Raw genomic sequence first — 15,255 nt, 5'->3', positions numbered from 1 at the left:
GGATCTGGGGTGCTAGTGGGTCACTGATGGACTATGAGTGATACAGTTAATAATTTATGGAGATATACCTATCTCATAGAACTGGAAGGGACCTTAAAAGGTCATTGATTGCATCCAGTCCCCTGCCTTCACTAGCAGGACCAAGTATTTTGAGGGTGGTTTTTTGCTTTTGCCTCAGATCCCTAAATGGCCCCCTCAAGGATTGAGCTCACAATCCTGGGTTTAGCAGGCTAATATTCAAACCACTGAGCTATCCGTGCCCCGGTTGTGAAAAATGCTCATATTGTTAGGGGTATGTTAATAGGAGTGAGGTATCTGAGACAGGGGAGGGAACTGTCAGCTCTGCTCAGCACTGGTGAGCCCTCAGCTGGAGAACTGCGTCCAGTTCTGGGCACGGCACTTTTAGTAAGAGGACAAGTTAGAGAATGTCCCATGGGACTACAGCTCCCAGCATGCCCTGGGACGGTCAGGCCGCGCTATAGGACTACAGCTCCCGGCGTGCCGAGGGGTCGGCGTGCCGTTGGTCCGCACAGGCCGGAGGGCGCGGAGCCGGCTCGGGAACCCATGGAAGCGGCTGTGCCGCTGCCCCCGGTCTATGTCTGCAGCCCAGAGTACCTGGCGCTGTGCGACTCGCTCTGCAAAGTGCCTAAACGGGTGAGCGAACGAGCGGGGGGCCTGTGGAGGGCAGGGCCGGACACCGGAGTGTGGTGTGCGGAGCTCGCGGGCTTTGTGGGAGGCGGAGTGGGGAGTTTCGGGGGGTGGCGTGGAGAGCTTGGGGGCACTGGGGTGCAGATGGGGAGCTTGGGGGGCTCTGCTGGGGCGGTGTGGGGAGCTGTGATGGGCTGGGTGGGGAGTTTGGGGCGTCCTGTGTGGGGCGGGGTTTCTGGGTGCAGGGTAGTGGGCCCTGGGGAGCAGGCTGTGACTTTCCCCTCCCAGCTGAGACGGGGTTGGTGTAATCCAGCGGCCTGGGAGTAGCAGTAAGGTTGGTACAAAAACAGTGTGACGTGAAAAGCCCCCCATGCCAGTCAGAACATCTGTGTTATAATTGTTTGTACACCTGGAGGCCCTGCCTGAGATCAGGGCCCCCTCGTGCCCAGCCCCACACAGACACACAGCAAGAGATGCTCCTTGCTCCAGAGCCTTAGCTGGCTGAGGGGAAAAGGGGAGCTGCCAAGTGAAAGAGATTAATGTGAGGAAACAGCAACATGGGAGCTAATGTACCCAGAAGGCTTTGTAAGGATCTTTAAAACCTGGCTAAGGGAGAAATTGGGAGCAGGGAACCTTGTTTAGAAAAATGGGGCATAAATCTGTTTTGTTTTGATAACATTTATGTAAAAATTTTCTCCTGTTCCCTATGCTTAACTCCAGAGGGGGGAATCTCAGCAGACCTGGCAGTCTCTAACCAAGCTGCTGTTTTCTGGTCTCTTGGATTGCCAGCCTCTCCTGGTGGGAAGGAGGGCACCACATGCTAGGACATTTTCAGTGTCCTCTGATCCAGGGAAGCTTAAGAGCATACAAAACTTCTGCTAGTTGAAAGAGTGATACAGGCTTGAGAAACTCCTCCTTGCTTAGGTAGTACCAAAATTAGGGTGTTGGCTTGAGATAGACAGCTTTCAAATAAACCTGGATAAAATCTTTATACCAAACTCTGCACCCCCATGTATTCTGCAGATGCCACATTCTTCAGAAGAACTATTTCATGTGTGAATAGGAGTGAGTGGATGTTCAAGCCTTGTACCTGTATTGCTGTTTATGTTTCTCCGCGGCTGCCTATTACTATAGTTTTCAAGCACTAAACCCATCCAAGTCACGATGGGAAGGAAATCCACATAAGGATGGGGGGAAAGAAATATTTGAGTGATTCCTTTTAATTAAAGAAAAGGAAAATGAAGAAAAGGCTCTTTGAAGCTGTTCACAGTTCAGGAGTGGTTGACATAGTCCCTGGGAGATGGATCAGTGGGCAGAGTCCAAGTGAGATGGTAAAAAATGCATGATAAATGCAGTGTATTACATGGATGTCACCTGTGTGGTATATATAAGGCTCTTGTTTGTTTTTATTTTATTTTATTTTTTAATTTATTCCGATTTTCATTTTTTATTAACGTTTAAAAAAAAAAACTGGAGAAAATAGGTAGAAACTGAAATCAAAGGGCAGAGTGGGGGTGGAGGGAAGCAGAGTCTCACCGTGTGGCAGTAGCCTTCCACTCCCTGTAGCGGTCCAGTCCTTTCAGCTTCCAGGGCCTAGCTCCCCGCTCATCTCATTCTGCCACTGTGTGGAGGAAGCAGATGGGGCCAGGGTAAAGGGCTGAATTCTGAAGGGGAGCAGAAGGCTGCACCCCTGACTACTGGCCCTTGGTGTATAGAGCCCCTCCTAACCTGGCTCACCCTTCCACACAGCCCCATCTGGTTTCCCAGCGAAAAATTCCTGGATACTGACACAGCCAAAATTTGGATGAAAATCAGTAAAACCCGAATATTGTTTTTTTTCAAAACCCAGGAATTTTGGGGGAAAATCGTTAAAGACTAACAATGAAGGACCTTTGGTACATATCAGCACCATTTCAGTTTAGGATCTCTGACATATCTGCTCTATGTTTGTGTGGGGGCTACATTGCAAGCTTCTGGGTTAGGGACATTCTTCTACGTATGGTGCAGGCCTGCTTGGTAACCCTTGCATAACTTGTTAACCTGTGCTCTTACATTTCTATTCTGTAGGCCAGTATGGTGCATTCTTTGATCAAAGCATATTCCTTACTTGACCACATGAGGTAAGTCACATCATCTATTTCATGCAGAGTGTATGCTAATTGCCTGATCCTATGGGTGCTGAGTATCCTCAGCTCACCAGGAACTCGGTACCATGCTGCATAGTGCAGGATTGGGCCCTGCATTCTGTGCATTCATAAAACCCACACACTGACTTCTAGTGTTGTTGATTTGTACACAAAGTTTGCTTGTTCTGCTAAATGGACAGTGTTACAGTAGTTATGACAGATGTGATTTATCATCAGAATCTGATGAGAAAAGTCTTCCAGGTACTAAATATCTAGTGCTTTTTTTTTTTTTTTTAAAGGTGCCATGCCATCTTCAACTTTTATTAATGAGTGACAGTGACCAAGCACTGATTAGCTTTCCCACTGCTAATAGAGCCTAATGGGCAGCTGGGAAAACAACACAGCCATGTCAGTTTCTTATTGCTGCTTGAGAACAGTCTAGCCAGGTCTTAGAGCTATTCATGGGGTACAACGGACTCAGAATTTGTGGGGTACAAAAGGACTCAGGCAGAGGTTTGGTGTAGGGTATTGAAGAGCCCTTCCCTCAGGAGGGTGTTGGGAATTGGGTAAGGAGGAAAAGAGAGGTTTCCTCTTCTCTTCCAGTGCTTAAGGGGGCTGGTGTATGTGTTCAAACATCCTGGATGCCTGTTAGCCTGCTACAGATGATAGAACCTCTGAGCAGTGTCCAGAAATAGCATCTTAAAGGAATCCTGCTCTTCTTCAAATGCTTGTTCATGTCGATTCTATTCTAGGTGTGCGCATGTGCATAGTCATTGGAAATTTTTTCTTAGTGGTATCTGTAGGGTTGGAAGTGGTGCCCCCTTGAGTGCAGTGCTCATGCACTGGTATATCAGGCACTGATGACCCTGTGCCCTCTCAGGGCATGGCAGATGTAGAGCGCTGCGAGATAAACCAGCCCTTGGAGACTGCAGCAGGGAGAGCACTGCAGTGTGTTCATACTGTCAGCCGCAAGAGCACTGGCGTGGCCACATTTAAGGCACTTGCAGCGGCATTGGGAGCAGTGCATTATGGGCAGCTATCCCCCAGAGCAACTCTTCCTATTCTGGTGCTGTGGCTTGTGGGAAGGGGGCAGCGGGATGCGGGACATTCTGGGGCCTGTCCCAATGCCCCGTGATGCATCGCTTCGCATCCCAGCAATCGCTGTGCTTCTGTGCACATTTGGCACATTTTCAATGTTTTTTGTACTATGTGCTCTGTCTTCCCTTTTGGCATGTGGAAATGGATCTCGAACTGCTGAGGAATATGCTGACGGGTCTCGCCAGCACGTCACAAATTGCAGTCAAGTTAATCTGTAAGCTACTAAGCGACAGTGAGGAGTCCGACGATGATGTCAACTCACATAATGCTTACAGCATGAGATTGCCTGTGACATTCACAGACATGCTCACCAAAGTGGAACGCCGCTTTTGGGCTCGGGGAAATAAGCACTGAGTGGTGGGATCACATCATCATGCAAGTCTGGGATGACGAATGGTGGCTGCAGAACTTTTGGATGAGAAAAGCCACTTTCATGGGACTGTGTGCTGAGCTTGCCCCCACTGTGCGGCGCAAGGACACGAGACTGAGAGCTGCCCTGATGGTGGAGAAGCGGGTGGTGGTTTGTGAAGCTACAGATGGGCTGGGTGGTGAAGCTACAGATGTTGAAGGCAGCTGATGGCAATAATAACCCGGATGTTGGGGAAAGTGGGTTGGCAGTGACATGGAGGCACAAGGGAAAGAGTTTTGGGACAAGGGCTGCAGAGGGGGGAGTGGGCGCGGACGTGCTCTGCCTGCATTGCTACGAGCGCCTGTATCGAGTCCGCTTGGCTCTCCATGATGCTTAACAGCCGCTCCATGCCTTGGTGCCAGCAATCCACATTCTGCTGGCGGATCCTCCTTTCACTCTCCTGCCACACCTACACTTTTTGATTTTCATTAAGGGACTGCTGCACATCCTCTTTGCTTCTTCTCAGATGCTTCCTGATTCTTTGGAGTCTTTCAGCCAGTGATGATAAGGATGGCTGGGATCTCAAGTTTGCACCTGTAAAGCCAAAATGCAACACTTAAGAGGTAGCATTGTTCACGCCAGACAGAGCAATGATTCGGCCGTACTTAAAGACAAGCACAGTGTACACAATAGTAGAAATTGCCTGTCCCAAAGCAAGCGCACATAACCCACAGGAGCCCCAGAATGGTGAGTAAGCACAGGGGCAAGGGGGACTGATTGTTTCACAGCTTACTGTCCTCTGGGGTTCTGTGCCTTGGGGAGAGCCAACAACTGCAGGGGGCCCCTATACTCAACACTGTCCCCACATTTTCCACAGGATGAATTGGTCCTGGAAGATATCTCGCTGCTAAGGGTGACCTGGGAAGCAAGGGAGGGTCTTCTACTACAATGCGGCTTCCGCCCTGGCCCATATGCAGCATGCCTGTGTGCAGCAGTGGTCCCCCCGCCCGTCACGGCACAGTGGTGTGGACATGTTAGCATTACTGGGACGAGGAGCATAGTAGCTCTGCCAAGGAGCCTGTGTAAGCGGATTGCCCAGCTTCTGCATGAGACCTTTGAAGAGATCACTGAGGCCAATTACTGCGACGTGAGAGAGCACGTCACTGGCCTATTTCGCATCTAGGCCTGCATGCAGTCCTAACCCTCCTTGCCCCAAGAGCCCTCACCAAAAAACTTCCTTCCCAAAATAAAAGCCGCTTACCAGGCACCTCCTCTGGTGTTTGTTCTTCCCCAAGCACCATCCACTGCAACTGGCTACCTTCCTCCTGGCTTGAAAACAGCTCCTGGCTGCATGCATCTGGGGATGCCGGGCTGTCTCCCTCGCTCCTGCTTTCCTCCTTCTTGAATTGGGTTCTGAAGTGTCCATGGTGGTTTTAGGAGTGGAGGTGGGGTCGCCCCCAAGTATTGCATCCAGCTCTTTGTAGAAACGGCAGGTTGCACAGGCAGCACCAGAGCGGCGGTTGCCTCGTGCGCTTTGCGGTACGCATTCCACAGCTCCTTTACTTTAACCCTGCACTGCAGTGCGTCCTGGTCATGGCCCTTTTCCATCATGTCCCTTGTGTCAGAGAAAAAGAGTTCTCACTCTCTGGTTGGGTGTAGCAAATGAGATACTTTATTATCTCTAGAAATTGCATGGACAGAGAGAGCTAAACAGGTCTCTCTCCAGGTAAACAATTACAGCAAGCATTTTTACCTTTTGTTACATGCAATAATAAGCAACAGCTGCATTTTGTTTATACATAGGTCATCTTGATATCTTATTTTTCTCACTTCTATTTAGACTATAGTCTACATCCACATCTAATGCAAAGTTGCAACAACTTCTCACACAGTTCTTTCCCATTCGCCTCACACAATCCTCACTTCTACAAGTCTTGCGTTATTAGGGTAACAGCTAGCCTGACTCTTGCTCGCAGAAGCGACTGTTTGCATTGAAGTCCCCTTCAAATCCCTGTTAGTTCTTGCTTTACTTCCACACTTGATATCTGCCCGAAGGTTGTATAATTCCTGCGACTGGAGCGCAGCTGGGACTGGACATCTTCCTCCCCCCAAACACTGATGAGACCCAGCACCTTGCCATTGTTCCATACTGGGGATCGCCTGGTGTGTGGAGGCGTGGTCACATGGAAAGATTCGCTGAGATCATTCCACATCTGGCTGAGCAAACAGGAAGGGGATTTTCAAAATTCCCAGTGAATTTAAAGGGCAGATCTGACAGTTCATCACCTGAGGTCAGAGCAGTAGAGTTCAAAGTGATGACTAGAGTGGCTAGACAAGGCATGGTGGGACACTTCTGGAGGCCAATCAGAGCGCATTAATAGACCAGGGTATCCACACTGGTGGCGCTCCAGGCGGAGCGCAGCAAGTATTATGCCTCTCATGGAGGTAGATTACCAGGAGCGCTCCAGCAGTGGAGTCCCTGTGCTCTGCATGCCTTGCCAGTGTGTACGCATCATGAGTTAGGGTGCTCGGAGCTGTTTTAATGCACTCTAACTCGAAAGTGTATCCAAGCCCGTAGTTCCTTCTTAGTGCATGTGGTGATTAGTTGGAGTGCCTTTCCTTGCATTGCAAGGGCTAGCGGTTTTCGTCTTACTGACTTGGAGCCTTAGGGCCTTGTAAATAGTTAGTTTATAGTAGTTAGTGTTAAGTAGTTGTTAAGTGTATTAATAGTTAGCAGTTAGAGTCCCAGCGGGGACTTCACCCCAGGTAAGCCTTTCATGGACTGCAACAAGCCTGTGCTTGTGAGTGACCCCCATAGCAGCTGCCTCGAGTGCCTGGGGGAATTACACGATAGAGATAAGTGCCAAATTTGTAAAAATTTGCACTCCCTCCTGGAGAAAGAGCGGGCTTTTCATTTACCGGTTCTCCTCATGGAGCCTGCCCTTCGTCCGGCTTCCATGCCGTCCCACCAGGACTCACTGAGTGCCTTGGTGTGCTCCCGGGCACTGGGTTCTGTCCAGCACCATTCCCCGTCGCCCGTGCCAAAAAAGAAGGCTAGGAAGCATGACTCCCTGGCATCAGGCAAGAAGGGATATGGGTCATTGGGCAAGAGACCCACTTCAAGCCACACGGCCACTCTGAAGCCCCATGCTCGTGCCTCCCTTAGCCCCTTGAAAGATCCACCACCAACTCCTGGGAGCAGCATGGGACCTAAACCCCCAGATGGTACCGACGCCTTCACAAGCTATCCTGGGGCTGAGAGAGCAGAGGCTTCTGCCTGCGCCGCCAATGCATCACGTGTCTCAGAAACCAGTAAAGGCTCCCTATGAGGGCAAGCCAGCTGCTAAGACCCCTTGGGGTAGTAGAGCACTGCCGATCCCCCAAGACGAAGCACTGCTCTCCACCTTCGTGCTACACGTCACCGGAATCACAGCCTAGACTCTCTGGGGCTCGCCCTAGGTCACGGTACTGTGATAGCAGTCCCCACCATCTCAGCATGGATCGCCTAGAGGAAGACGGTGGTCTCTGTATGACCAGCACTGTTTGCCCTCCCACCCGTTGTCTTTGGCACAGGTTCTGGTCACCTGCCTTGTGGGAGTGTTCCCTATCTCGTTTCTGGTTCCCCTGGCACCGGTCCCCTTGATACCGGCACTGATCCCCTCGCTCCAGGCACTGGTCTCCGACGGTGACAGTCAGCAAACAAACTCAGGTGTTAATGGCCCCACCGTGGTCACCGGAAGGGGATTCCTTTGGCACAGAATCTCAGTTCAGCCCCTCGCCTAGACTGCACCAGTGCAAGTGGACACCCTAGGCAGTATGGCCAGTGGCGAGGACAGTGGCTTTACTGGAGCACGTGGGGAGTACCAGTTATGTCATTGCCCCCTTCACACTGCTCATCAGCAACTGCCTCAGAGCAACAGCTGGTGGCACCAATGGCACCAGGCTTGGTGCATGAGGCACTACTCAGAGGTTGAGGCAGAGGAAACTGCACCAACCCCTAAGCCTCTCTCCCCCAGTGGTGCAATCGTCATCTTCGTCCCCAGATGAGGCTGTTGCGGGACCCTCGAGGGCCAGCCCACCAGATGATTTTAAAGAACACCAGGCCCTGCTTTGTTGGCTGGCTGAGAACTTGGGCCTGAAGGTGGAGAAAATGGCTGAGCAGGTGGACATCTTTTTTTGATGTCCTGTCAGCCTCTACCCCAGTCCGTATCGCACTACCAGTGCATGACGGTGTCCTCAATCTTGCCAGGCTCCTCCGGCAAACCTTTTTACCCATCCCTCCCACCTCAAAAAGGGCCAAAAAGAAATACTTTGTCTCTGCCAAATAATCTGAATACCTTTACACTCACTATCCTCCGGATTCGCTGGTGACCTCCGCGGCCAGTGAAAAAGATAAACAAGGTCATACCAGCTTGACCCCTCCCCTCACTACCCCCGCCCAAAAAAAAAAAATTAGTGAGAGCAAAAGATTGGACTTGTTCAGAAGAAAAATTCATTCGACTGCTAGCCTGCAATTCCGGGTGGCAAACCATCAGGCCCTCCTAGGGAGATAAAATTTTAATTTATGGGACTCCCTCTGTAAGTTCAGAGTCCCTCTCGTTGGGCTTGGGCCACGAATTTGGCACCCTGGTGGAGGAGGGTGCTCCCTCTGGATGGTGTGGGACGTGCCTGACTCCACAGCTAGGGAGGTAATGTCGGCGGTGGTTATGAGGCAAACCTTGCTACAAGACCTCCCATTTGATGATGTTGATCTTTTCTCAGAACAGAAGGATGCGAGGCTTCATGGGTTGAAGGACCTCGGGCCACCCTTCACTTGTTGGGCATACATACACCACAGCCTGCGAGAAAGCAGTTCCAGCCATCTAGGCCTTGGCAACCTTGTACAGGGTCTGCAAGAAGAAGGGAAAGAGATGTTTAATTTCAGTGACCGTTACTCTTCCTTTTCCCGCTCACTTGTGCAGCCCTGCCCAGCAAAATACCCTTGAGAGCCAGAAGCACTCATTTTCAGCATGCGGTTGAGAGCGATGCACCAGTCACCTCCCAGGATCCATCTTGCTTTCCTCAACCATCTTTTGTCCCTTCTGTTCAGCCTGGTCCCGAGTCACCTCGGATGGTTGGGTGCTGGAGATAGTGTCTTAAGGTTACACCCTGCTGTTTTTGGCTGCTCCTCCCTTCCACTCCCCGTCCTTCCTGTCCCTCTTCAGGGACCCTTCACATGAGCAACTCCTCGTTCAAGAGGGGCAGTGGAGGACGTCCCTCGGAACATGACAGGGAAAGATTCTAGTCCTGTTATTTCCTAATCCTGAAAGCAAAAAGGGGCTTCAGACCCATTTTGGATGTGTGATGCCTCAGCAATTTTCTCAAGAAGTTGACGTTTCTTGTGGTCTCCTTGACCTCCACCATCCTCTCCCTGGATCCAGGAGACTGGTGTGTTGCCCTTGACTTGAAGGATGCATATTTCCATATTCAAGATCACAGATGTTTCCTCCATTTCATAGTGGGGAAATGCCATTTCCAATTTATGGCACTCCCCTTTTGGCCTCTCAGCAGCTCCAAGGGTCTTCACAAAATGTATGGCGCCAGTGGCCAATTACCTAAGACGTTGAGGGGTCCAGGTCTTCCCATATCTCAACGATCTGGCTTGTCAAGAGCAGGTCTTGGGAACAATTGCAGAGCAGCCTCGATCTGGTGCTTTCCACCTGCCACAATCTGGGCCTGTTGATAAACGAGAAAAAATCCAACTTGAGGCCAGTCCAATGCATGGAATTTATTGGGATGGTTCTCAATTCCACAGGAGCCAGAGCCTTCCTTCCAGAGGCATGCCTGATCTCCCATGTGAAGAACCACCTGCTCACCATGGCTCACACCTGCCTGCAGTTGTTGGGCCACATGGCCACCTGTACATACGTGGTCAGTCATGCCTGGCTCTACCTCTGACCTCTTCAAGCGTGGCTGGTGTTGGTTTACGCCCCCAACAGACACAACATACACTGGGTAATCAGGGTGCCGGATCACATCCTGTCATCCCTGAAGTGGTGGTTGAACCCTGGGTTGGTGTTGGAGGGTGTTTCCCTTCATGGCCCCATCCCTGACCCTGGTTTCAGATGCTTCTGACCTCGACTGGGGAACTCACCTGGGCAAGCTCAGCACTCAAGGCCGCTGGCTGTGGGACAGTCTTGCCCTTCATATCAATGTTAGGGAGCTAAGGGCAGTTCGCCTGGCCTGTCAGGCTTTCTTGCCCCACCTGAGGTGCAAGATGTTGCAGGTCCTTATGGAAAATACTGCCCAATGTATTACATCAACAAGCAGGGCAGAGCCAGGTTGTCAGCTCTTTGCCAAGAAGCTTTCATCCTTTGGGACTTCTGTGTGCGGCATGCCATTCATCTGGTAGCTGGGCCCAGGACCAAAAATGTGCTAGCAGATTGCCTCAGTGGGACCATCTTGTATCACCATGAGTGGTCGCTCCATCTGGAAGCAGCTAGTATTATCTTCCAAAAGTGGGGAACTCCCCAGGTGGACTTGTTTGTGTCCTGCTAGAACAGGAAATGCTATGTGTTCTATTCGCTCCAGGGATGGACAGAGGTTCCATGTCAGATATTTTCCTGCTCCTGTGGTCGGGAGCCCTGATGTATGCCTTCCCGCCAGTGCCATGGATCCACAGAGTCCTCGTGAAGATCAAACAGGACAGGGCGAAGGTTATCCTGATAGCTCTCGAGTGGCCTTGCCAGCACTGATTTGGCCACTGCTACTCCCTCTTTGTCCAGCTCTGCTGTCCTAGGAGCACCACAATTTCCTGCATCCAAACCTAGAGGTGTTGCACTTGACAGCATGGCTACTGCATGGCTGAATGCGGAAGAGTGGGAATGCTTGACCCAGCTGCAACAGGTCTTGCTGGGTAGCAGAATGCCCTCCACCAGAGCAACTTACCTGGCAAAGTGGAAAAGATTCACATACTGTGCTTTGGATTGGCGGGTCTGTGCCAAACAGGCCTTGCTGCAGGTGATCCTGGATTACCATCTGCACCTCAAATTTCAGGGTGTGACACTGTATCTCAGGGGAACACCCTGCACCCCCATGTTCATCCTTATAATATGATTGTGTGGTATCCAATGCAAAGTTTGTCATGTCGGGTGTCTTTGGAAGGCTCATGATGTTGTTATAGTAATGTTATAGATTGTAATTTCATGTATATAGTTATGAGGCTGAAAATGTGTCCTCATGGCTTAAAACAAGCCCAAACAAAACTCTCCAGGAACAGAGGGGCAGTATGGGACAAGCCTAGCCCAGCCTCATAGAAATAAAGGACACTGGCTTAGGCAACAACAAAGGATCCGTTGGACTCTTGAGTGAGTCACCCCCCGCTTCCTTTGGTCAGTTTGGGACTAGGATGCGGTAATGCTCACCTGACCCTGAAGGGGGAGGAGGTCAAAGCCAAGGGGGAAGAAAGAACGTGATAAAAGGGAGAGACGTTTGCCATACTCTCTCTCTTCCACTTCCATCTACAGATACCACCACCAAGCGACTGAAGCGCTGATCAAAGGAGAGAGCCTGGCTGAAGGGCAACTAGCCAGCCTGTGGTGAGAAGCATCTTAGTTTGTAAGATTACTGAAAGTGTTAAGATCAACTTAGAATGTGTTTTTTACTTTTATTTCATTTGATCAAATCTGACTTCTTGTGCTTTAAGGCAAAAATCTCTGGCCACGCATGTGGTCGCGCGCACAGCTAGAATAGAAGGGATAACAGTTATGAAAGGTTGGTAGCTGTTTTTTCCTCTTGCCTGATGGGGTGATGCCTAGAAATTCCCGAGTGGAAGTTTTGGGGCAGAAAAGATGGTGGCGGCAGCCAGTATCACAGTTCCAGGGCTAGCTGCATATTTGTCCCTTCTCTAGTCACACAGGTGACATGCCCTGTGTCTTCAGCTCTCTCTGGGTGGAACCCCATGATTCTCCCACTCTTAGGTTAAGTGCCTTGTGTATCAACTGAGGTTGCTCCACAGATCCAACGAGGTTTAGCTACTTGTGAGTCTTCTCGTTGGCAGCTTTGACCCATGGTGAGTACAGTGACACACAGCAGCCTTCTTAGAACAAAGTAGTGTTTAATCTCAACAGTAGGAACAAAGCATAACCAACACAGGCACTGGCTTCTAACTGTCCTCAACTCCTACTCTGCCCCTGCTCCTCCCCCTCAATCCCAGCGCCTCCTTCAGGCTGTGAAATAGCTGATCACGGAAGGCATTGGGAAAGAGGGGAGGAGTTGATTGGCAGAGCCACTGGCAGGCAGGAGTAGGGGGTAGGGAGGGGAGTTTGGCTGCTGGTGGGTGCTAAACACCCACTAACTTTTTTTCCGTTGGTGCTCCAGGGCTGGAGCACCCACAGAGTCAGCACCTATGATGATAACCATAGAAAGGGGTTTTAAACACAGTAAAAAAATCTATGGTCACACATATCCCTCTTACTGTAAATGTAGGTACTGGTAGGCCTTGCTTATCCTAGACCTCACCATCTCTGGGTCCAGCGGTTCAGCCTACTCCTCTGCCTCATTCTCTCCTGTTCTTCAAGGACTATTCTTTGTTCCAGTTTTTCCTACGGGGGATCCCTTCCTGTAGTTTCCAGACTGTTGAAGTCTGCCTGGTGTCAGACTTTAAAGTGATTGACATCTGCATTGTCCTTTCTGATGCTCTTGTCCCCTTTTCTTGCTATGTGCAAGCAACTCCTGCTTGAATGAATCCCTTGTTATCCTATAACAAACAATACAATAATAGATCGAACAGTATGATATTCATATAATTTTACAGGTGCTCCCTGGTCTTTTAAACATGATTTATGTTCTCTAAGCCAAGGGGCCAATTCATCATTAAAAACAGGAGAGCAGCTGGGGAGACTGGAGGCGGGAGTGACTTTGCTTCCTCCAGGAGCACTGACCAAACACAGAGACTCACAATGGGGCAGGGGGTGAGATAAGATTGAGGAGGGGTGTGTTCAGGAGTTTTGTTGTTTTCCATTGATCTGTAACTCTTGTGCTTTGTAACAGTAAAGTGTGTGTGTGTGGGGGGGGGGGGTAACGTATTCTTTTGCTAAGCCTGGATTTCCTTGCTTTATTGTGATGTTGCCCCTGAAGGGGTTAACTAGAAAGCAGAGCTCCCATAGCCAGGTGGACTCCTTGGAATTTGTCTAAGCAACTAGGGATTCAGGAAGGTTTTGAAACTGATTCTGGAGTCTGGGGGGCCAGACTATAGGGTTCTACTGCCCAAGAGGGGTGTTTCTGCACTGGGGAGTGCACCTGAAAGACAGGAGCGGCGCCAGGGTTTTTGGCGCCCTAGGCGGGGGTCCTTCCGTGCTCCCGGTTGGCTGCAATTTGGCGGCGGTGGGGGGGTCCTTCTGCGCTCCCGGTCTTCGGGGCACTTTGGCGGGTCCCGGAGCGAGTGAAGGATCCACCGCAGAATTGCCATCGAAGACCCGGAGCGTGGAAGGACCCCCCACCGCCGAATTGCCGCCGAGGGCCGCAAAATGCTGCCCCCCCCCATCCTGGTGCCCTAGGCGACCACCTAGGTCGCCTAAATGGAAGCGCCAGCCCTGCTGAAAGACACAGAGCTCCGACCAGCAACCTGTCACTCTCCAGTCCCAGGGGCTTAGCAGCATATGGCATCCAGAGATTGGATCCCATCATAATGGACTGGTGTCCATTCAGAGAGTGGGACTAGACCAGGCTGTGACACACAGGTGTTATCATGGGTGGTGAGTATCATAGGCAGGGGGAGGCTGTGCCTCCCCAAACAGCCTAGTGTGGCTCCGCCTCCAAGCCAGGCCCCATCCTGCGGTTCCCAGCACTCTGCCCGGGCTGGCTGGCCTGCCTCACACAGGGACTCAGGGTGGCTGCTGCTGGGGTTGTGCTGCCTGGCGCACTGTGGGTGGCTGCAGCCGTGCCATCTGGGGCTGGTGCCTGGGGGCTGGAGCTGCTGCGGCCGGGCCCCCCGGTGCGCTGGGGCTGGGGGCCATGGTGGAGGTGGTCTGGGCTCCTGAGGGGGAAGGGGGAAAGAGGGGAGTGGGAGAGGGGGACTGGCCGCCCATGGGTGTTACCTATCTGTGTATGTGACCAAAATGATTGGATCTGTAGTCAGCCAAACTCAGAACAGCATCAAATAAAAGTGAAAATAGAAATGGAATCCAAACAAGGGCAAAAGATTAATTGCACAGTAATCTGAAGCCAGTGCTTGCAAGTGCTCCACATCAAAGGCAACCATGATAATGTTGCCTCACACCCATTAAAATCAGTGGCCCAGCTCAGAGCAGGAGGCCTTTTTCAGTAGAATGGCAACCTTTGCTGTGAGTGTTGTGTCCTGTGTATTTTAATAACGTAAGTTAATTTGAGATCCCTAACCTGAGGAACTTCCAGTCAAGCAGTTTCCGCTATGCCTCGTGAATCTGCCTTACTGCTCTTGTTCCATCTGTCTTGCTAGGATAGTCAAGCCCAAAGTGGCTTCCATGGAGGAGATGGCAAGCTTTCACACTGATGCCTATCTGCAGCACCTCCAGAAGGTCAGCGAGGAGGGGGACGATGACCACCCAGAGTCTGTGGAGTATGGACTAGGTAAGGAGCCTTTTTAAGCAAAGATGAATGGAAGATGGTTGTGTTTGTTTTGAGGTTGGAGTCTTGCACATTTTCCAGAAGGAGCCATCAAAGATTTTCTCATTTTCAGCCTTTTAAACAAAGTCCGTTTCTGCTCTAAGTGACTGTAAAAATGGGCTGTTCTTACTGCACAGATCTTCTCCCTGTGTTAATTGGCAGAACTACTAGCTTTCCCAGTGCAAACCTTTCTAAAAACTGCTCCTTTTAACCTAGAAGAGGCAGCACAGCTTTGCGAGAAGGAGCTAGATTCTGTACTGACTCATGCATCATTATCATAAAGCTAATGGAGTCTCAGTTTGAGAATCTATATTACTGCAGCCCAGCGTGACAAGGAATGATTCCAGCATTGCTCTTAGATCACTGGGTGAGTTGGCAGGCTGAGTGCTAGACACAAAACAATGGTTTACT

At 50.7% G+C, this 15,255-nt stretch overlaps 1 protein-coding gene and 1 long non-coding RNA gene across 16 annotated transcripts in view; one reads left to right on the top strand and one right to left on the bottom strand.

Moving 5' to 3' along the window:
• The window catches only part of LOC127057093 (uncharacterized), a 256,427-nt gene that overhangs the window by 48,353 nt on the left and 192,819 nt on the right, over positions 1–15,255 (bottom strand). The window lies entirely within an intron of this gene.
• Positions 520–15,255, top strand: part of HDAC8 (histone deacetylase 8) — a 97,637-nt gene continuing 82,901 nt past the window's right edge. For 11 of the 15 annotated variants that reach the window (XR_007775984.1, XR_007775982.1, XR_007775983.1 and 8 more), the window contains exons 1-4: positions 520–654; positions 2,716–2,768; positions 11,727–11,798; positions 14,678–14,808. Coding sequence is in view for 6 of the 15 variants with exons in the window: in XM_050965584.1 (XP_050821541.1) it covers positions 565–654; positions 2,716–2,768; positions 11,727–11,798; positions 14,678–14,808 (346 nt within the window). In the remaining 9 variants the exon portion in view is untranslated. Of the gene's footprint in view, positions 655–2,715; positions 2,769–11,726; positions 11,799–14,677; positions 14,809–15,255 lie in introns of those variants that run through there. The other 4 variants (XR_007775977.1, XM_050965589.1, XR_007775980.1 and 1 more) reach the window with 3 other exon arrangements.

The sequence above is a fragment of the Gopherus flavomarginatus genome, chromosome 8 (assembly GCF_025201925.1).
Source record: "Gopherus flavomarginatus isolate rGopFla2 chromosome 8, rGopFla2.mat.asm, whole genome shotgun sequence".
NCBI lineage: Eukaryota > Metazoa > Chordata > Testudines > Testudinidae > Gopherus > Gopherus flavomarginatus.
This window is presented reverse-complemented; position numbering and strand designations above follow the sequence as displayed.